Source organism: Uloborus diversus, chromosome 1 (genome assembly GCF_026930045.1).
Source record: "Uloborus diversus isolate 005 chromosome 1, Udiv.v.3.1, whole genome shotgun sequence".
Lineage (NCBI taxonomy): Eukaryota > Metazoa > Arthropoda > Arachnida > Araneae > Uloboridae > Uloborus > Uloborus diversus.
Genome location: NC_072731.1, coordinates 18,427,538 through 18,451,358, shown reverse-complemented (window position 1 = coordinate 18,451,358; position 23,821 = coordinate 18,427,538). Strand labels below are relative to the sequence as shown.

The 23,821-nt window shown below is 34.2% G+C and overlaps 1 protein-coding gene across 1 annotated transcript in view; it reads left to right on the top strand.

The window, feature by feature from the left end:
- LOC129234462 (ribosomal RNA small subunit methyltransferase NEP1-like) overlaps positions 1-16,806 on the top strand; it is a 31,294-nt gene extending 14,488 nt beyond the window's left edge. Inside the window, exons 5-6 of the mRNA XM_054868463.1 lie at positions 5,639-5,788; positions 16,545-16,806. Coding sequence (XP_054724438.1) covers positions 5,639-5,788; positions 16,545-16,658 — 264 coding nt within the window. The 3' untranslated portion in view covers positions 16,659-16,806. The remainder of the gene's footprint in view (positions 1-5,638; positions 5,789-16,544) is intronic.
- The last annotated feature ends 7,015 nt before the right edge of the window (positions 16,807-23,821 follow it).

Below are 23,821 nucleotides of genomic sequence, written 5' to 3'. Positions count from 1 at the left end.
ATTAAAGCACATTGTTAATATTCATCTGTTTTTTTAATGTGACATCAGACAAAAAATTGCTTTTGAATAAATTAATCAATATTGTGCATACTATTGTGCATGTACAACTGCAGTTGTGATAATGTGATGTAAAAAAAATACCTTCAATGAAAAGAATCAATATATTCATTTGTTATTGCTAAATTATTCCTTTTTGATCTAGAACAGTTAAGTTACTGGAAAAAAGTAGACTTAGTAGACAAAATGATATTTTGTCTAGTCCAAAAAACGCGGGACCACCCTGGTTCCGAACAGTAATGTAACAAGGGGTTGGTAGGTGTGGCTCTCGCCAGAGAGATGGCATTTCAACTAAATTAAAAGAAAAAAGATTTTTCTTTTTTTAATTAAAAGAATGATCATATAAGTTGACTTATACACTACAATTAGTGGAGTGGTTGTTTGAAGGCGTTCTATGCCGGAAGATTCCTTTTTTTTTCAGGGGAGAGGGCAACATTTTGTCGTGTATAGTTGGAAGAGCATAGTTTTTCTTTGGCTAAGTATTTATTTTCATAGTAATAAATAATGTAAGCATAAAAGGTTTTACTTGAACAAAATATTGGAAGGCCTTAATTAGCAAATATATAGTACTTTTATTTTACATGCATGTAAATGGTTTGGGGTCAAAATGTCGCCACCGAAATGTCGCGGGACAAAATGTCGCGGCCAAAATGTCGCCGGGCCGAAATGTCGCTTGTCCAAAATGTCGCCAGGCCAAAATGTCGCCGGGCCAAAATGTCGCCGGGCCAAAATGTCGCCGGCCCAAAATGTCGCCGATCCAAAATGTCGCCGGGCCGAAATGTCGCCGGTCCAAAATGTCGCCGGGCCAAAATGTCGCCGGGCCAAAATGTCGCTGGGCCAAAATGTCGCCTGTCCAAAATGTCGCCGGGCCAAAATGTCGCCGGGCCAAAATGTCGCCTGTCCAAAATGTCGTAGAACCAAAATTCGCTCATTCAGTTGGTAAGAAAAATGCAAATGTACAAAAATGCTGTTTAACACCAAATTTGCAGAATAAATGATTACTGCCTTTAATGAATGTCTTCGTTAAAAATGTGACTGAACTAACTGAGTTTCTTGATGAATTCTAAAAAGATTATTCCGTTTTGATTCGCAACTCTCGGCTGTTTTTCAGCAAACAAATAGAATACAAGCGTTACGTTATCTTATTTCTTGTGACTCGCTATCTACCAACTGTAAAACGTTCTGACGGCGTTCAGTTCTGACGTTCGATAATTTTTTTAAAACTTTTCTTCAAGAATAGTGTGCGTTTGTATGTGACTGATTTTTTGGGGCCATTCTACGTCAAAACCTGTGGTAAGAATTCGAACGATACCCGCAAGTACCCATATATGATTTAGGGCTGCGTGGTTTTTTTGCGTCAATTCGTTCAAGATAGTGGAGTAACTGAACGTTTTCATCGATATGCGTGACTGTCATTGCTCAAAAAATGATGAACGGAATCAAATAAAATGTTAGGAAGCAGCAGGGGGACAGATTTTGGGGCCAATAACACCAGAGGGTGGAGCCATCGAATGTTTTTTTCCTTTCTTTTTTTTTTTTTATCTGTAACTGATATATCTCAAAAAGTAATACACTAGATCCTCGTTTTCAGCAGGTTTATTTTACGCGGTTTCGATTATACGCGGTTGAAGATTTGACACCTTTATTTTATTTAAGCAGATGAGTTTCGGTTTTACGCTGATGCGGCAATGCAAACAGGTAACATTTTCCTCTCTTTCAAAACCCAAGCTCCTATAGATTGCAGATTACTCGTAACTAACTGCATTTTGGCGTGCTAATAATCGAACTTGGGTCCTTGGAGACATTTTATGCGATTGGTTCCAGAGCTTTTTCCATTATAGAAGTAAAGTGATTAAACTCACACAGTTCAGAACTCACTGGAAGAAGAGCTTTTAGGAGTGACAAAGGAGGTCAAAACCAACGAGGATACCGACTCCGGTGACACACAACCAAAAACGCTCACATTGAAAATTTTGAACCATTCGTAGACAATAGAAATAATCTTTTTTCTGATTTGTTAGTAAAGGAAGATTTTATCAAGGAAATGACGCAAGTGGTCATGGATGCGTTAATGCTCAGCAAAGAATTAGAGGAAAAATTCTTAATGACTACTAAAAGACTATCATAGCCAGCTCTTCTTCATTAACAGAACACGAAATTAGTTTGTTTTCTTTATGCATATTATGCATAAAAATCGATATAAGTACACATTAAACTTTTCATACAATTAGTCATCACTAGAATGAAGTATTTTTTAATCTACGGAACCTAATCCCTATTTTGAACCCATTCCCTATTTTTGATATTAGGTCTCAATTTACGCGGTTTCGATTTACGCAGCATTTCCGTGGAACATAACACCCGCGTAAAACGAGGGTCTACTGTACAAGGGTTAAGACAAAATTTGGTCTACAGGTATATCTTAAAGGGCGAGTTGCTCATTTATTTTTGGCTTCAGTCATCCCAAAAGGATGGATCACCGAATATTTTTAATCGTTTTATGTGACTGCTATATCTCAAAAAGTAATGCGAGGATTCATACAAAAATGTAGTATGCAAGTGAAATTAAACGAAAACAAGCCTTATTTTCGTTCTAAGTTGAGTTTCGTAATCGTTTACGTGAGTCAGTGTAATTAAATAAACAATGAAAAATATACTGAATTTAAATATGAGAGGTTGAGCAAGATATCAATAAAATCTAAATTAGTCGTGTATTCCTCTCATTTTTGTAGCACTTTAACTAGCGTGGGTGTTAAATAAAAACTGAGTTTGCATTCTTATACAACTTGCGTAGTAAAAATTCAATAATTAAAACAGCATTTTTTTCTGAGAGGGAAAAACTTATTTGTTTATTATTATTATTATCAGTATTCTTTTCTTTCTGAATTACCAAGCTATATTGAGCTAGAACTATTACTTTTTGAAACTCATTTTAAAAATAAGTCTAGGTCAAAATTGATCTGAATAATCTCATTGATATCAGTTATTTCACCCTACATTGTGAAATTTTTTCTTTTCTATTTAAAATTGGAAAATGTGATTCAGCTGACAAGCGCTACTTCGCAAGCATGAAAGTATCCTCTTGAAAACCTCTAATAAAATAGCTGTTCTGAAATAGTCCCCCTTGATGTTCTATCGAATATATAAATTTCATGAATGTTGAGAATTGAAAATATTTGTCATCGCGTAGAGTCGTTTTTCAAAACTCTGAGTGAAAGACACCCGTTTTAGCAATTACGGGTTTCATTGATTTCAAAAGATTTGACGGTGAAGATTTCGACGTAATTTCAGAAATTTACTCATAAGACAGAGTTTCCACGGCAATAATCTGTCATCTCTGTTAAACATTTGTTTTGCTGTCCCAAAATCCCGGTCGCAAAGGACATACAAATGTCCTCTCAGAGGAAGGTCTCGAGCAGTCTTGTTAAACTTCTTCAGTTTCATTTCCAGAAAAAGTCTCAGAACAGTTTTGATCTTACTTTAACCAACGTATATCTCACTGAAAACGTACAGTTTTTTTTTTTTTCTTTTACAGTTCTTAGGGTGATGTTAAAAAATCTATGAGAAAATTAAATTTCATTAGGATACCTTTCTACTTGATTTCCACCCTGGCCCGTGATTTCGAATTTTTCTAGTGAAAGGGGAGAGGGAGGATAACGGGCATATAACCAATGCAAATTTCATAGGATTGCTATAAAAAGCACTTCCACTTGTATATATAAAAAAAAATTCAAAGTCGGGGGCCATTCCGCCTGATCCCCTAAATTACTGACTTGTCGCTAAGGTAATAATATGCTAGAGTGAAGGAGTTATTTGTTTTTACTTCATTACGCCAAAAAATACAAACCGCCTATTCTCTTGCCATATTCACATAGCGCCTCACTATTCTTTCATTCGCCTTTAGAACAGTTTAGTTTTACTTCCATACCAATTTTTTGTCTGAATCCTTGCGTTACATCTTGATCCTTTGCTTTACATCTTGAGTATTATTATTAATCAGATTAAACGAGAAAGAGAAATCCGTTGCAGCAGCCTTTCGCATGTTTACGTTCTTAATAGTATACAGAAAAACGTATGTTTTTCTGAAAACTATTAATTTTCTGGAATTAATCTGATGCTTACGAATTAAGACAGGAGAAAAAGTTTGGAATTTTTGAAGGAACTTACTTTGAAAGGCAATTAATATTCTTTCGCAACTTTTATGCTGAAAAGCATCGACGAACATTTAAATTTTTCGTACCAATTGAACTAGCGAATTTTGGGCCGGCGACATTTTGGACCGGCGACATTTTGAACCGGCGATATTTTGGACTGGCGACATTCTGGACTGGCGACATTTTCGACTGGCAACATTTTGGACGGACGACATTTTGGGCCGGCGACATTTTGGGACGGCGACATTTTGGGACGGCGACATTTTGGACCGGCGACATTTTGGACGGCGACATTTTGGACCGGCGACATTTTGGACCGGCGACATTTTGGGACGGCGACATTTTGGACCGGCGACATTTTGGGACGGCGACATTTTGGCCGCGACATTTTGGCCCGCGACATTTTGGCCGCGACATTTTGGGCGTATACCCATGTAAATAGTCCTGCTTTTTAGTCAACTTCAGATTAGCAATGCTTGTATTTGCTTTGCTTTCCTAATTCTAACAAATTTTTTTAAATGCTTTGATTTTCATTTAAAAAAAAATTCAGATTTCTTTCTTTCTTTTAAAAAAAATGTATAAATTATGTTTATTGTACATTTCTTTAGTGGTTTGAAACAAATTCTACTAAAAATTAAAGTTGTTTTGAAAAAAAAAAACATTGCTATTAACGGAAATCAAAATTTTTTCTTCTCATTTGGTTCAAGAACGTGCATTAATATTTATATTTATTAACGAATTGCAAATATTATTGGTTTTATTAAATTTATGTAAAATGGTAAGGGGAGAACTAAAACTTTTGGGAAAGGGAAAATTCTCGAATTGCCAAATGAAATTCCAATTTTACCCAATGATAAAATTCGAGCATGCACACATATACATACATACCATAATAGCCGGCATGTCACAAAATTCGGGGGTCACCAGACTTTCAATAACACTTTCCTGGTCTTTTCCAGCATGCCGGAAGAATTGAGATTAGGAAAAAAAATGCTATAAAAAATATGTTTAGCTTAAAAATGAATATAACATTTTTTAAAAATTATCTTATGGTTTTGGTTGAATTCATTATTTTAAGTCTAAATTCCTTTCTCTAATATTGAGAGCATATCTCGCTGTCAAAATCTATATTTCAATATTTTGTATTAAACCTTTAGTTAATTTCACCAATCAAAGCGTTAATACTTTCTTTTTTCTTTTTTTTTAACCACAGCATGTCCATAATTGAAAAAGAGTTAAACTGGGTAGGAAACATTTTTGCTATTTGTTGCGTGTCCTAAAATAACTGACATGAAATAATAGAAGCTGCAAAATCTTCCAATTGTGATCAAGTGAATTGATATTAAATAGAAAAGTACTTTTCTAATGATGCATTCGGGAATTTCCTTTTAGTTGAACATGTTTTAAGATTTACTATTGATTTTCAGGTTATTAAAAATCCGATCACAGATCATCTGCCAGTGGGTTGTAAAAAAATATGTATGTCATATAATGGAGAAAACACAGTTCATCCCAGGGAATTAGTTCCTACTGATGAGCCAATCGTTATAGTTGTGGGTGCTATGGCTCACGGAAAGGTAAGTTTGACTCAATGTGTTATGGCTGGTCTATTTTCATGCACATAAAATAATGTGCCTGTTCCATAAAAACCTGACTGTTTTTAGAGATGGGATTTTCCAAGTTTTTGCTGGAATTCAATCTTATAATGTTGGTGTAAAAAAAAAAAAAAAAAATCCTCTACTTTTATCTCTGCCAGGCTTCACAGCACCCAGATTTCCCTAAAAATATTTGAAACAATTTCAATTTTTCTTAATTTTGTGCTGCCTGTTTCCCAATACTTCCTTTTTTACTCCCATCTTCTTCATCCAGCTCGATTTTCCCCAAAAACGTATTTTTAGAAAACATGCAAGGTCAAACACCTTCAAAAACTTCATGTCTTCTTTGAGATTTCAATCCTTTTGCATCCTGCTAATATTTTAATTATTTTTAAGGTTGGAAAGTTTTTAGCATATGCTATGTCATGTCTGCTGACATATTATTCATAGTTTTAATCATTTATTTATTTCTTAAATTTATTTTAGTAGATGATTCCTTTGATGAAATTCAATTTAAAAAATGTAGTTTGGCACATAGCCTTGGATTCAAATAGAATTTGGTATCATTACTCTTTTTATGTGTATTTAAGAAAACACAAAAAATATTTCTGATGAATCTCAAATGGTTTAGGTTTTACAGGCCATTAAAATTTTGGGACATGATGGTTTTCATGATTAGTAAATTAGGGAACTGCAAGTTGTTCTTCGATCCTAAAGTAGTATTCTAAAAAAATTTAAGCTGAATATAAAGTTCCAATTTTAGTATATGTACTGCCGAAGCGATCACTGAATATAAAGTTCCATTCTAGGTAGGATATCAACAAAACGAGAAATATAAACGTTTGTTTGTTTTTGTTGTAGTATGTATGCTCTACCATATAAAGGAAACAGTATGATTTTTCATTTTGTTGTTATTCTTTACTTTAAAAAGGTATGTTTTCATTCTAAATACAATGAATTCAAATGCTTTTAATTAAAAATGGACATTTTTCTCTAAAAAATATGAAAAATTGGCATTATTGAGGGATGCAGCCAAGATTGCACTCTGGCTCCCTCAGCCCTTTATTCAGGGGACTAAGGGATGAGAAGTTACTGCTTTTATGTCCTCTTGTAAAATTAAAAATTATATGAAAATCAAAAAACAATGCAGTGCAAGAAATAGTGAACTACAACAAATTTATACAAATTTAAGGTGTCAGTAACAAATGAAAAGCAATAGTAACAGGAAAAATATAGTTAAATATCTTGATAGAAAGAGATTTAAGATTCCGATTCCAATAGTGTATGCTATAAAAATATAACAAAGGGTTTAGTGTACAACTGCCTGTCATGGTTGTGGTGTACAACTACTACCTATGGTTGCTGTGGAATTGGCAAGCATCCATTTAAGACGAGTCGATCTGAATGAGGGGGGGGGGTAAAATAAATGCAAGTTTTTTGCTTATTTCATTGCAATTCTGCTTAGTTTAGAGGCTAATACACATCAGCAAAAGCTGGCATCCCTGAAAACTAACAGATACGTCCATTCCACCTGCAAACCAGATTAGCCTTTCCATCTCATTGGCGGTCAGATTATAGTTTTCTACCTGAGGTTATACCCCAAGTCATGTTTCAGTTATAGGCTGTGGAATTTTCAGAAGTTACCGATTTTCTCAAAACGCATATGACTCAATTACATTTTGAAACTGAAAAAAAAAAGCATGACACATAGTTTTAAATGCCTTTATGTTTGTGAGTTTTGTCAAAATCTGAATTCAAACTCTTTTCTTAGATATCCTTTAAAGCACTAGATTTTAATGCAACTGTTAAATTAGTCTTTTCGTTTGTACTTAGCATGTAAGATATTTTCCGGATCTTTTTATAACTGAAATTTGAGGAATAACGAAATACTATACTTCAAGAACAACATGTGACATACATTAATTTCTTCCTAAATATTCAAAGCAAAATAAGAATAAGAAAAATTTCATTTCACCTGTAAAATTTGTTGATTGGGTGGGCAGGGGGGGGGGTATTTAGACTTTTAGGATCTATTTTGACTCCTATGTTTTCCTTCTTCAAAACATTTACACACACATTTTATTTTGCTCATCCTTACCAGAGATAAAAGTTTTTAATGTTTTGATGGATTTCCGTCTTTTTAAAAAATTGGAAAGGGAGTTAGAACAAAAATACCGTAATTTCGGGTAGATAAGCCACGGCTTATGCGTGTTTTAAAGTTGAAATTAAACATTTTTTTTGTATCTGAAGAAATCCCCCCCCCCCCTACTTCTTAGTGCTTTTCATGTTTGCCCAATCGAGTGGCAATGTTAAGATTGATTAAAAAATGCTAGTAGAGCTCTCAAATTACACCATGCAACAGGTTTTTCATTAAATTTAATTTCTCACACCCTTAAACTTAAACCTGCGTTAGTTTGCGCCGATTTCACCGCTGTTCGCTGTTGTTGTTCTTTCCAGTGTTGCCACATTCGTGATGGTAACATACGTTTCACAAGGCTGAAAAATGGAGGAATAGCTAGCTTGTCTGAGTTAGAGTCCCTATAGTCTGAGTAATGTTTTAAAATGTCTCAATGATGATAAATTTTTTTAAAAAAATAATCAAATGATAATGGGTAAACAATTTTTTGATGAACTGCTAAGTATAACACAATCAATTGAAAACTTCTCATCAAACCAAATGTAGATGTCATCTGGCAACATTAGTTTTTTGCGTAACCATAGCATTTTCTGACTTTTTTTTTACACCTTTATTCCATTTCTATCTGTCAACAAGTGCAGTTGCTTGTTACAGTTTTGTTCTAACTATAATAAATGATTGCATCTGTATATATGTATATATATAGATATATATATAGAGAGAGAGGGGGGGGGCGCCATGATTTGATATGCTCTTCTGCGGCGTATACGAAAGGACAGCTTATCTACCCGAAATTACGGTAAGCTAGAAAGTAATAAGTAACCAGTGATTGAGTTAAATCTGAAAAGTTAAGATATTTTTTTTATTTAACTTGTATTTTGTGATTATATTTAAAAGAAAATTGCTACTCATTGCTTATCGATAAAAAATAAATTATTCTTAAACAAAGTCAAGTAATTTCTCATAAGTTTATCTCTTTATAGTAAATAAAAGTAAGGTTTCAAAGAAATTCTGGAAGGAAACTTGTGGCGAACGTGCGTCTAGGAGACCCCATAGCACCTACAGCCTTGAAAGTTTGTACTAAATTACTTCGAGCCCAGGGGTGTTCACCCAAGGTTTTATTTTTCAAAATTCGAATTAGTTTTTTTGTAATTAATTTTTTAAGCTCAAATTTCGCTTGAATTTCCTATTATTGCCTATTAAAGTGGTGAACAATTACTTGCACATATTAATATTATATAGCGTTGGAAAGGGTAGAATGTTTCACGTTCTACACAATTTATTTCAATGCTCTAACGTAAAATACGGCGGGAGTTATTTGCGTTTTTAGCTCCAACTTTTTTAGGCTTAGCTAAAATTTAGGCATTACTTTCTTCAATAAATCTATCTAAAAAGCAAAGAATTGGCCAACAGTTTTCTTTTTGAGACCACTGGAAAGAGCGGCTTTTTTTACTCCAGGTCTAACTCGACCTATGGTCGAAAAACTGAGCTGCTATCTCCAAAGGAAAAAAAAGTTACAAGATGTTAAAAATAAAGTTTGAATAATCTCATCTTCATTAAAATTATTGATGTTTTATTTGGCGTTGCCATAGTTATGTCTTTTCAGTTCGCAAGTTTCTTCTTTTTTATTCACAAACTTTAAGGGTTTCGATTTTAGCGGAAAATTTTAGGCTGAACTCAATTCAAGCCCTGAGCTAAAGATCAAAATATGTTACTAGAGACCACAAATATGTACACAACTACGCGACGTACACGACTTTTCAAATGTACACAACTGCAGTTTTTCAATGCTCATGAACCCCTTAGTTCTTACGGCTCTGCGAGTTGGTACAAGTGATTGGGAGGAATTCCGGGGAAGGGCTGCTTTTGATCCAAAGGGAGCTCATAATGCGTTTTTAATCTGTTATTCTAATTGACAATTGAAATCTTTGCAAGTCAAATAAGATTACGAAGCAATCTTCAGGGGTTGGTGAGCATTAGCGAGCAAGATGCAGAGCCCCCTAGTTTCTTAAAAAATCATAACTCTTCAATATACTAGAAAATCGCCCGTCAAGGGCCACACCATCCCTATGTGCAAGGTCGTGCCACGCATGACGGGGCCAGAGCCAAAAAGGCACTGAGCTCTTGTTTTTCCACATATCGTACCTGATTCTTGCTTCTACTTCAAGATTTTCAAGTTCATAAAATTGAAACAACTCCTTCATCAATTTGATGACAGCACATTTTTCCTTAGTTTTCATCATGTAGGGATCAGGGCTGCAAAAAAGCCGGCCTTCTTAATGTATTCATAACTGATTCCAGCTTCTAACTGAAAGGTTCTTTGAGTTTGTTTCATTATCAACAGCTAAATTACTAAGCACTTCATTGATCATTGAAAAATATTGCATAGATTTATATTTTTCAGACCACTTTGTCTCACAAAGGCCATGAATGTTGGGATTTTGTTTCTTCCTTAGCATCCATCAAATTCTAAGCCAATACGTTTACTCATTTCTAGTCCTAAGTTTCTTGTGAAATTCAAATAGCATCTGCAATGCTTCCTGCATCTAACTTCTCAAGCTCACCAAAACCCATGAACTCTTCTTTTATTATAAATCCAAAATTATCTTATTTCATGAGCCAATTGTTGGTTGCCGCTGATGTCTACAGTTTCATCAGCAAGTGTAGAAAATGCTTCACATCCGCTGACTTCTTTTACAATCAATTCTTGGATTATAGATCCACAAACATTGGTTTAATCATTTTGGGCTGTATGAGAAGTATATTTAGCTTTTCTTGAATGTGTGTTTAGGTGGTCTTTAAGAATTTTGTCACCTGCACAAACTCAGAAAAGAAGTAAGCCTTCGATTTTCCATTATTTGACACTTTTCCGTGAAGGGAAAAGTCATGGCTTCCACAAACTGTTATTACTTGCAGAATTAATTTCAGTTTTGTTCTGTTGATTTGAATTACTTTTTCTCTGTCAAAACTGAGTTGCTCAATTGAGTTGTAGAACGTTTTAGCATTTGCTGTAGCTTCTTGATGCCCTATCCTATAGATTTAGCATGTGCTTTTTCATCTTCATGAAAATGTTTAAAATCCTTTTGAACACTGACTACAAAGGAGACAAAAAATTATCTTTTTAGGGTCAGTTTAAACGACATGCAATGTTTACAAAATCGGCCTTTTTAAAGAAGGGGAATAAGTCTCTAACCAGCTCTTCTAAAACTGACGTTTACCATCGCCAGTGTTGATCAAATCTAGTTTCAAATCATGAGTTAAAACTTAACTCATGTGGACTTGTCAGCAGTTGATGTTTTAGATCAGTTGAAATATTTGGGAATGAATTATTTAAATACTGACCTAAATCATAATTTACTTCAAAATTTTCATTTGTATAGCATTACCATAAGTACCTATATCATAACTTGAAAGAGTTTGTTCTGTGAGTCTTTTGGTTTAAGATGAAGGCTGAATGAAAGGCTGTTATGCTTCTTTTGATGGAGTAAAAAACATTTTCTTCAAACGAACCTCACTACAAAGTTTTTCTCAGTATGCTCTTCAAATTTTGGTTTCTTCATTATTTTTCCACGATTTTTATCAAACAACTTTCAAATATACATCTAAAAAATTTCAGAAATAATGATCTACAATCATCAGCTATGAATAGGTAAATATAAAACATTAATTCACAGTTTATAGATATGTCAAGCAGTAGTACCATACTTTATTGAATGCATTCATTACAGAAATAATCATCTTTGGTTTTCAAATTGATTCATCAAAATTGAAAACAGTGATGAATAATGAGCTTTTAAAGAAGTGGAACTCCTCATAGTGGCAAATATTTAGGAAATTTGACTGTTTAAAGGTTGCCATATGGGAAAAATCACTAGCCAAATATCACTTTGAAAAAAGGTTTTTATAAAAGGCCTCATTAATGAACCCAGTTGTGGAAACTTCCAAACGTTTGCTTTTTGTGATTATGTGTCAATGCCTCAGAATCCACTTTGAGAGCGAGTGTTTGATGAAAATCCGACAGTGCAGCATAAACTAATAACGTGATCCACAGCATGTCTCATACGTTTTTGGGTTATGCTTGGATCCCGCACCTAAAGAATGGAGCAAACGGTTTGGCACATATCTGACAGTTCAGAAACCGCCTTAACCAGTTACATTAACCACAGATTACCCCACTTTTAGTCTAAACTGCAGGTATGCAGGAGTCTCCCATGCAAATGCAGTTCCAGTTGATCCATGAATCTGGGCCTTTCGCTTTCTATAGAAGAATATGGGTACTAGGATACATTGTTATTATTCTGAAGGCAGTTTCAGTGCAGTTTTAAAATTAGCTTACCCATTCATTAATGGCTGAAAAATATTTTTTATATTCTTTCTGTAAAAAAGGGGGTGCTAAAAGCTAATTTCATAGGGGGCTTAAGCCTCAAGTTGCCCTCTCCCCTCTCTTATGGGCACCCATGATACTGCCCAAAACTTTCCTAACAAATGGATAGACTTCTCTTTTGGCGCAGACCGCTGGCTGTTTCAATCGTTTTGCTTCTGGTGTTTAATGAGGAACCCAGGTCTCATCCATGATGACTAACTGCTACACAAAAATGCTCTGATCCCCATTAAAATGGTTAAAAAAATTGCTGCAAAAATCGTTCCCGCATTTCCTTTTTATCGGCATTTAACTAATGTGGCACCCATCTTGTGCAAAGCTTTCACATCCCCGATTCTTTGTGCAACATGTTCTCCGTCCTTTTTTTCCCGACATCCCCACAGCCTCGGCTTTCTCACTCGCCTATCTTCCAACACGATATTATGCCCTTTTTGGGTGAGTTCCACTGTGGTTGCGGTTTTCGGCAGTGATTCACATAGGCCATCTTTTGGAGATTTGGGGGACTTCAAGGAACAGCTGCCAACTCCAAGTAAACGTTTTTCTAAGAAGTTAATCCATCACAAACAAAGAATTTTATTACCGCAAGATATTCGAGTTTACCCATTTTAAAGCCAGGCACGCAGGATGTCTACTGAAACAATTCGTGTAAATAAACAATAGGACTCGACCGATGCATCGGCCAGGCCCATGCATCGGTGGCCGATGCTAACTTGCAGGAAACATCGGCCTTAAAAAACACCGAAAAGCCGATGTAATTATTCGATGTTTTTTGAAAAAAAAAGGATCTTTGTTGTTTTACTTTTCAATACAAAGTAAAGGGAGTTATTGTTTTCATATAAAATTGTTTACTTAAATTTCAGTATGAATTTCTATTTTAGTCACCGCTGAAAGAGTTTTTAATACTGCATTCAGGTACCAAACAAGTTAATTATTGCGTTGTTTCTTGCGGCTGGATGTATGTATTTCTCATAAGTCATAATTCAAAAATGGTAAGCTGTAGACGGCTAAATTTTCGCATGTGGCATGTGGTACGTTCCAGTTGTGCACTTCCCTTTTTGTTTTCGATCGGATGTTCTAAAAAGCCTATTTACTCATTTTTTGTGGCTATTAATTACTTATTTCAATGCAAAACTAATATAGCGTATCAGACTGACGATCATTTGGTGATATTTTGTCGAATTGGAGACCATGGAAACAAATATGAGATGGCGAAACCGGTTTTGTTTCATTTTGTTAGATTCCCCTTGAACCGACGGTAATTTTTAACTTTTCGATATTTGTAATATGAATCACAGTAATGCAGTCTTTTCTGTATCGCTTCGGCGGAGCTACAAGTTTGGAGCCCGTCGAAATACATTTTGGGGCCCTATTTCTGTATCACAGAAGTTGTAAAACATTTATCATAAGCATTTTTGTAACTCCTATGGTGCCCCTATGGTTATAGGTCCTCTCGCGCAATTGCAACATTTACTATATTTTAAATCCGCCACTGCACGTCGAAACAAACTCGGATGCAAGTTTTAAAAGGGTTTTTCTGCTCAATGGTAATGATTATTTTGAACTCTATTTTTTACGACTATTTTCTGTATTTCCGAGAACACTTGCGTGCCCCTCCTCCCACTCCCTCGATTTCTGAAACTAAACTCTAGTTGTTTTTCTGAGTTGTTTAAAACTAACACCATTCATAATATTAGAGTTGTTTTTTTTTTTCAAACTTTATCTATTGTTTAGAAAGAATTTAGAGCATTAATATGAGAAATTGATTAAAGACGTTTTGAATGGTGATATAATTCGGAAATCGAAGGGAATTTTGAATTTTTTCTTCGGAAGTGCTGAAGTAGATTCAGAAACTCTTCCGAGGCATTGGTAGTAGCGGTTCTGTATTAAAAAAAATGAAGCCGAAGTTTAAAGTTGTGAGTTACTCCAAAATCAGAGGGTGACCCCCCACCCCTAACCCACCCTCGTCGTTTCAAGCGTTTCTTAAATATTTAGCGATTATTTATTTTGGTCAAGAAATGTCATTTTGCGTATTTCTTATACTTGTTTCACCTATATTTCGTAATGCGCCATCTTTTTTGCAACATTAATAGCGATCGAGTTTTTTTTTTTTTTGTCTGTTGTAAGTAACTATTTTTATGTATTCATATAAAATCAATGAATAAGTTATTTTCGTTTTCATCATATTCTTAATAATATGTTATAGAAAAGTTTCAATGATTTTCTCAAGTATGCAATTTTTTAACTTTCAGAAAATTAAAGTGTTAAAATGAAAAATTTAATTTGAACTTGTTTGTATTGCTTCATAAAAGATTGAACAATCAAATTATTCAATATTACGTGTGCAATCATCAGATCAAGTAGTATATGTATTCAGTTATTAACTTGGTGTAAATACTGAGTTTGTTTATTGTAGCTGCGTTTTACGACCCTCGCTCTTTTCATGGCTATTTCTTTTTTCCGCAAAATGTATGTCACTGTTATGGCTTTTATGAAAAATGAAAACTTTTCTATTCATAAATTTTAAAAAATGTACAAATATTCCTATTATGATTTAATATTGTAATTTATCTGTTACCTTTTTTGTTTAATTTGATGACTAAAAAATGTCTACGTAAAATCTTTCTACTTTAATTACGTAATTTGTTGACGGTTTCATAGTTTTATTAATTTTTTTTGAATGATTAGACAACATAATTTAATGTTTCTTAACTATGTTTAGTTTACCTAAATCCATACATTATTACAATGTTACTGAATTCTTAGTTCAGTTCAAAAAAAAAAAAAACGAATGGGTATTAAACAGTCTCTTTATTTTTCTTCCTTTTTCTTTCTTTCTTTCTTTTTTTTTTTTTTTTTTTTTGACTTTCTTTGTCTTCTATCATACAGCAGTCAAAAAAGGAGAAGCATAATTACACCCTATACAGATTGTACGTAGTACCATCCAAAAGTTCGGGGGACAAGCTGTATAAAACCTTACCCAGAATAGTTCACATTACCAACGCACATCCACCTTCAAAAGGTCACCTTGAGGAACTATGTACTTCTACCAATGTTCATATAACTTTTGGAAACATTCCTGGAAGCCATTTTTCGCCTCTTTCTGTGATGCAGCTTTATTTTCTCCTGACGGAAGAAAGCGGCGTCCATGCAAATGTTTTTTTGCTGGGAACAGGTAAAAGTCACACGGAGCTAAGTAGGACGAAACGTTATGTTATTTGTTTGTCATATCAGAGTATTGACCAATCGAACCGTGCATCCTCAACATGAAAGTCTCCTTCTTCCCCACTATGAAGTTAAAGCAGCAGCGCAAGAGGTCTTACAGGAGGTTGTGATAAATGTCTTCCAGGAGTACTTGTAAAAGCTATACGAACGTTGGCAGAAGTGCATAATCGTTCAAGGTGACTATTTTGTAGATAGATGTACTTCGGTAATGTGAAATATTGAGGGTAAGGTTTTATACAACTTGTCCTCGACTTTTTGGATCATAGTACGTACGTGTGAGTTTTCAACTTACTATTTCACAACGTTTTTGAGTGACGCAAGTTTACACGCATGAAGACATCACAAGAGAATTTGCAATAATTAACTGAGGAGGCGTTCAAAATGGATATTTTGGTCATTTATATGTTGTTAGGTACATATGCATGTACAGAACAAACTACTAGTACCGAAAAACTAGTGAAGTTTAAATTGGGTGAGTCGAAATCTGATTTTTTTTGTGATTACAATTCCTTATTCGTAGAAGGGAAGTTTAGTGAAATGAATCAATGATCCTTTAAATCCCTCACAATCTTATCAATTTATTTCTGTTAGATTTTTTTTTTTTGCCATCGGCAATCGGCCATTTGGAGGAAAACAATCGGCCATCGGCTGTCTTTGAACAATCGGCATCGGCCCATCGGCCAAAAAATGCCATCGGTCGAGCCCTAATAAACAATTTAAGGGAACAAGTTGACACTTTTCATACAAACAAATGACAAGTGCATTTCTGCAGGAAACAGACATTTTTGCTGTTTGAAACACCATTTCTGTGTCAGGCCGGGAACTTTTAACCTTCCCCTCGTAGCAAGTCAATAAACATTGGCGTCTTCCAAAACTTGGACTCAATGAAACCTACTAACCTACTATGCATCTCATTTAAACCTTCTATGCATGCTTTTCTTTTTAAAGAAAATTTCGTGAGTATTTTATAATTAATTGTGCAATTTTTTGCATTTCAGGTTAATGTTGATTACACAGAAAAAACAGTTGCCATTAGTGGCTACCCTCTATCTGCTGCCTTAACTTGCAGTAAATTATGTACAGCATTTGAAGAAGTGTGGGGAGTTCAATAATTTATTTTATTCAAAATACTCATATATATATTGTAAATATTTATTGCATATGCCAAACATCGCTTATATTTTTCACCTCTCGACATTTTTCTAATGTATCTAGCAATATTCATATAATTTTTTCTGGAATAAAAGAACTGTGAAATTTTGTTCGATTACTTTTTTTTCCCTCATATTGTATAATATGATATCATCCCTCATATAAAATACTTTATGATAGCACATTAAGCATTAGTTACTGGAATCCAATATTTACTCTCCAGGTTATTGTGAAATCTTAGATCAGGTCCCAACTCTCAAATCTTCAATTCATGTTAATCATCCTGCATATCTCAAAAGTTAAATTCTATTATTTCGAAGTACAGTAAAACCCCTCTTAACGGACGCCTCTGAAGTGCAAACACCCCTCTTAATGAGACATTTTTAATTCCCCGATTCCAATTGATATAACATAATTAAACCCCTGTCCTGCGGACACCCCTCTATTGTGGACGAAAAATTTGTCCTGTTAGTGTCTGCATTAGAGGAATTTCACTATATTTTTAAAAATGATTCAAAATTTGATGGGTAAGACAACAGAAACTCACTAGTATAAGTGTGGAAAAAAATTACCCTCACAGTATTATTTCTGCAAAGTAGACTCCAAAATCCAAAAGGATTCTGTTTTATGCACAGTGCAATAATATAGGAGTAGCATCTGTGATTTCTCTTGTATTATTTGCACTTATTAGCATTATTTCTGCGCAGTAGACTTCAAAAGAATTCCTTTTGATGATCAGTGCAATAAAGGAGCAACACCTGTGATTTCTCTTGTTGTATTGTTTGCACTTATTAGCGTTATTTCTTCACAGTAGACTCCAAAAGAATTCCTTCTGATGATCAGTGCAATAAAGGAGCAACACCTGTGATTTCTCTTGTTGTATTGTTTGCACTTATTATTGGCTTGTATAAAGCGCCAACAAGGGAACTTTCCTAAAATGTGGTATTTTTAATGAAACTCACAGTAAGAAGAGTTGCACAAAACACAGGAGAAACTAAAGTGCCACTGAAGAAGAAGCTTATGGATTTACTCTTTCCAAAATCACAAAACTATTGCAACTTAAAATGGCAGACTTGAAAGAATGAAAATACAAATAAAATTAGGATTTATTTGATTTTTGAACTTGATGTTTTAATTTGAATGGAACATTCAACTAGATGTTTTGTAATTTTATCAGTTACTTAAATATTAATTAAAATATCCTAGGTTTTTTTACTAAAATGTTAGAAACTGACACTAGAGATTAAAAGTATTTCTTCAGTCATGGGGGGGGGGGGGGGCTAGATTCAAGATCTTGCGAATGGATTGCACACATAATGTGTTACTGTGAAAGACCAGATATGAAGATTCAACATTCATTGGTAAACTAATGTAAATATTCAATCTTTCGCCGATGTCTTTGCTGTATGGATGTTGGCAGTCACTGGCGAATGTGGTCATTTACCAGTTTTCAGACTTTCACAGTAACACATAAAGTAACATTTTGGGAAAAACTGGAAAAATAGGCTGGTTTTTTAAAAATGTGCTAAAGAACAATATAATGTCTAGCAGATCCACCATTTACCAGTGAAAACCGTAATGCAGTGATATGCAGGTTTTTAGCAAGTTTAATTCTGTGCGAATGAAACTTATGTGTAATTATTTAAATAATTATTAAAAAGTTCTGCTTTTTTTTCTCATGATTGATTTTGTAACCTTTTTTAGTTAATCTTTCTGGGTTAACTTAGTTGTTGTTTCATACTAAAATCCGTTTTTGCCTCATGTTGATTAAAATGAACTCAAATGTAAACATTGTTCATCAAATCATATGTCATTCGGCCGACTCACTCAAAGGACCTGTTAGGTTCAATAGTGTAAGTTTCTTCAGAGTTTTCATGTTATGGCAACATTTGGTGGTTGTTTTGCATGAACGACACTGATTTTGTAGTACATGGTTTCATTGCACGTGGAACTTGTGTACATGTCACCCACATAGAAAATCGATCTTCCCTTTTTTTCCTACAAATTTTTCATGACGTGTCGTGTTTGTCCGTATTATCTTAAAGCACTTATTTAAAAAAAATGGTTATCTCTATATATTACATAAAAGTATTGTCAAAGAAACAGGAAGGATCTCTGTGGCGGGCCTACGTCCATTGCACCAGACCCCATAGCACCTACAGCCTGCTTCAAGCCCCAGGGGCAGGAGCGGATACAGAAAAATCTTTTCGAGGGGCACAAGAAATTGAGTACCCCCCCCCCCCCCCCCCCCCCCCCCCCGCCTTCCATGTTTCATAACAAAGTTTTGACGACTTTATTTTTAAATGTGCGTTTTTTTTTATTTATTTATTTATTTTTTTTTAGGATTCCTTAAGGTCAGTGAATTAACTTCTAAGTACATGAATATTATGCACTAATATACTTTGAATGTGGACGGAATACATCTTTAACGTTTCAAGCCATTTAAATACTAAACCCAATATAATGTCATCAAGATGCTAGACAATGAGCGACTTTACCTAGGAACATTGTCATAATGATTATAACACGAGAGCAAGTATATTAAATAAACCCATACCTCTCTAGATTTTTTTAAAATTAATTTAATCATAACTTCATAACATATATAAATTTCACTGAAGAATTCAGAAACTATTTTTGTGGGAATTTCAAAACAATTGCTGATTTGTTCGTAAAGCCATGATACAATTGAGATAACATATTGATACTACATGCCGTTTCTATTAAAAATCATGGTTTTTCTAAGAAACCACCACATGATTTCTTTCATTTCGCATCTTTTATTAGCTGAAAAAAGAAATGTATTATTTCGCAAATAGGTTTCTAGATCAAAATGACTATTTTAGGTGCGCCTACACATTTAAAAAAAGTGTTAATTATTGATTCCATCAAAGAAGAATTAATGGACAAATCGCGATAATGTGGTCTCTTCAATTTAAAGCCAATGAGTTAAATGTATTCTGCAACTCTGGGCCTCTGACTCCAGTAATACTTATTTAGCAAACAAAAATGCTTTTATTCAAAATATGCTGTGTGTGTGTGTGTTTTGTGTTTTTTTCACTAGCTACATAAAAAAGTGCAAAGGAAAGGTCAGTTAAAAAGTAATAAATAAAATAGTAAAATTAATTAATCCTTTTGGGGGGGGCACATGCCCCCTGTGCCCCCCCCCCTAAAATCCGCTACTGCCCAGGGGTTTTCACCTGGGGTGTTTTTGAGTTTTTTGTGATTAATTTTTTCAGTTAAAGTTTCAATGTATGGTCTACTGAAGGGATGAAAAATTTCTTACAACAATTAACCAGGGCTGTGGAGTCGGAAAAAAAATAACTGACTCTGTCTGTAGGAATTTCAGAGCCTTCGACTCCAACTCCTTTTCTATAAAATCAGTCTGATTTGACTTCAAAAGCATTGGGAGAGTTACGAACTTAGAGGGAAAGTGACCAACCCAGACTCCTGAAATTTTAAGCCTTTGACTCTTGACTCCGACCCTTTACCCCATCATCAGTTCAACTCCGCAGCCCTGCCATTAACATCCTTTGTCATTTGAAAGAGCTTTTCTTCCTGCATCAGATTTAGTTTGTTCCATGGTTCTCAATTAATTAGAACAGCAGATGTAAGAGTTTCTAGTTTAGAGCAAGACTGTAGCTAAAGAACAAAATATTACTACAGGGTTCGTACGGGTCATGGAAATCCTGGAAAGTCATAGGAAAAAAAATAAGCGAATTTCAAACCTGGAAAAGTCATGGAAAATTGAAATTACTTTGAAAGTCATGGAAATTAATTTCAAGTCATGAAAAAATGTCTTGGACAAAGAGAAAGTAACAGTAACTGAGGGAGCATTAGAAATCTTGAGTGATTTAACAGTATAGCACATAAAAGCTATTAAAAGTGGAAAATTGAACAATCCCAAAATCAAATCTGAATTTTAAAATCCCATTGCATCCACTTCTTTAGCAACCGCTTGCAAAATTTTTTTTTTTTTTGATGTGATTTTACTGCTAGGACATCACCTATTTTGAATTTACTGTTATTTTCAACACTTCTTATGTTTCATATTCTGTAGTAGCAAAATTTACGTTCTTAGTTTTGCCCCACCCAGTCAAAAAAAGCAATTCAATTGCATCCGAGTTCGATTCCAACACTCGTAGGAACTTTATTATTAAAGTTATCAGAGTTTATCTTAATTTGTTGAAGGTTTTTAGAAAATAAAGATCTTTAGTCAGGAATACGGAAAAAGAGGAATTCTAATGCTCTAAAACAGTAGTGCCCAACATACGGCCAGCAAAACTACATCATGCGACACACTGCTATGTTCAGTGTCAGAAATCAAACATGTTCTGGAATTTCTGAACCTATTAATTTATATACATTTGAAAATGTACAAATAAGTGAGCAAAACAAGTATACTTTTGAATCAGAAGATTGATTCATTACTGAATGGTTTTTTCAAAAAAGGCATGGTACTGAACTATGTGGCTTTACTTTAAAGAACTAAAATACTCAGGTTACGTGGATGATTAAATGCACTGTTGACACTAAAAGGCAACTTTTGAAGCAAATATATTGAAACTTAGTGATGACTCATTCAACCTTTGCCCCATTCAATATCATTCTGCCTGTTTATAAAAAAAATCAAACATTTAAGCATCATCATATTCGTTTCACTCCATTTTTACTTTACTTAAATTTATGATGAAGACAAATAAGAATAGTTTAGTTTTTTAAGCGTTCACTTATATTTTTTCCATTACGTTTAAGTGCTTCAATGAGGCTGTGGCATTCCATGCAAACGTTTTGCTAATGCTCATTTTCAAAAATTAGCAATTTTGCGATTAAATAGTGCTATTCTTTTCATGTAATGAGGTCATGAAAAAGTCATGGAATTTTTTCATTCAAATAGAGTATGAACCCTGTTACTAGAAACTAAGAATTTAATAGAAAGTTTTTTCAAGTGTACAAACGACCGTTTTGCTATGTACAAAAAGCCTTTAAGCTATGAACAGGCCCAGCTTCTGGGGTAGGCGACTGCCTAGGGCCGCAAATTTCAAAGTTGAAACATTTTTTTTTATAGTATGAATATTTGTTTCAGCGCCATAAGATTCACTGCTTCAATACTAAAAAAAAATATATATATATATCTATATAGTGTACCTACATGCAAAGCATAGTTTGGAATTAACTAGAAATTTAATTTAATTTTAGAGGCAGTTAGTTGCATGATTTAAGTCTTTTGAAAAGATTAATATCTGTTTCAGTGCCATAATATGCCCTACTTTAATGTTAAAAAAGATAATTTAAAGTATACCAGTGCGTGGTTATGTAAAATCCAGTTTGGAATTTAACGAGAAACTCACTTTAATTTTAAGCACTTTACTAGTATTTCTATTTTATCAATATGTTAGAGGAGGGTGGGGCACAGTGAGACAAAGCTAATTTTTGGATTTTTTATTTATAATCGGGAATGATGCTAGGTACCCACGAATCAACAGCAATTGTCCAGGTGGATTCTGGGATATCAAGTTGTTGCTTGAGTTTGCAATCAAATGATCGTTTTTTTTTTTCTTATGATTATGAATTAAAATTAGTCATTTGATCAATTTCATTCTTCTACCTATGTAGCTCATTATCATTAAAAACATTTCTACTTTAAATGAACTTAAAATGTTGAATTAGGAAAACAAAACGGAGTGGGGTCAGAGTGAGAGTGCGGTCTCTCTAGGGCCGTTTCCATGGACACTTTCGACCCCGGAAAAAAACTGCTTTTCACCGCATTCCGGTTATTTGCGGGGTTTATGTGGAATCTTTCTACTCCTGCTAGCTTCTGGAGTGAAAGAGGTGTTTTTACCCAGAATGCATTACGCGAAACAAGTTCGTCTACTAGCCGCTAAGGCTGCTGAGTAAAAACTGCTTTCTCTGGTACAATGGGAGAGCCTCTTTTTACATGGAAACGGGGAATTTTTCAATCGGTTTTTTGTAGAGCCAGAGTGGGGATTTACCGGGTCGAAAAGTGCGTTATGAATGCAACTTCTGTGCCCCATTCTGAATTCCGATTCGAAAAAGATGGTTTTTTTTTTTCCATTTATTTTATGTTTTAAGAGTTTTCAACTAGCTGTTTATTTACTTTACAGGTATTTTTACCTCATTAAAAATGCGAATAAAACCACGTAAGGCGAAAATAGGGACGAAGATTCCATGAGAAATTTATTTGTAACTTGCCTTCTAATTCCAAATGACATTCCAGATAAAGTAAATCATAATAATGTGTAAGTTATAGATAAAGCTGATACAAAAGAGCCCTCTTGCTCTAGTGTAGCAGTGAGTGTTTTCGTAGGTTTATAGAGGATATCCAAAAACCGAAAAGGTTCAGTAATAAAGAAATATCATTAAAAGGGTATAAGTATCACTGTAAGTGATACTCATGGAAAACACATTTTGAAAGAGAAAGACACAAAATCTGGAGAAATGAAAAAAATAAAGAAAAAATGTTGGCCTACTTGACACAACTGATGAGGTAGAATAAATTAAACATGGGGATGTGATATTTTATCAGACCAAAAAGACATATGCAAAAATCTACCTCCTGGATTTGAAGAACTAGATCGTGGGACGCTTAAAGTTCTGATTGAATTCGCCATCAAACAGAAATTTTTTTTATGTTAAAAATGTTCTAGTGGAGACTTGTACATTAGTGTTTTGCTTGGAACCCTTTTGACTGTTTTTATTCAACCATACGTGCCTGACATTGCATCCCTTCCGAATAAAACTATAAAATTGTTGATAACACCTCCTATGAAAAGAAATGATACAAAGCGAAATCAGTCTTTTTTGTGGTCTGAGAATTAAAATTCTTATATATATGTACAATAAAACTTGATTTTTTTTTTTTTTTTTTTTTTTTTGTCTTGTTTAATTTTAAGTGTTGAACATATTATGTTCAATGCTTGTACTCAATCCTATATGATGTCTCTCTATGCCTTTCATGCTGTCTCACTGTGCCCAATACGTGGGGTAGTGAAACAAAATTTTAAGTTTCCTTTTTTTATCGCATTTCAAAATCTTTGAATAGTAATGAAATGTTTTGTGTCCCAAAAGTTTGTAAACTTAAGCTGCATTAAAAAACTAATTG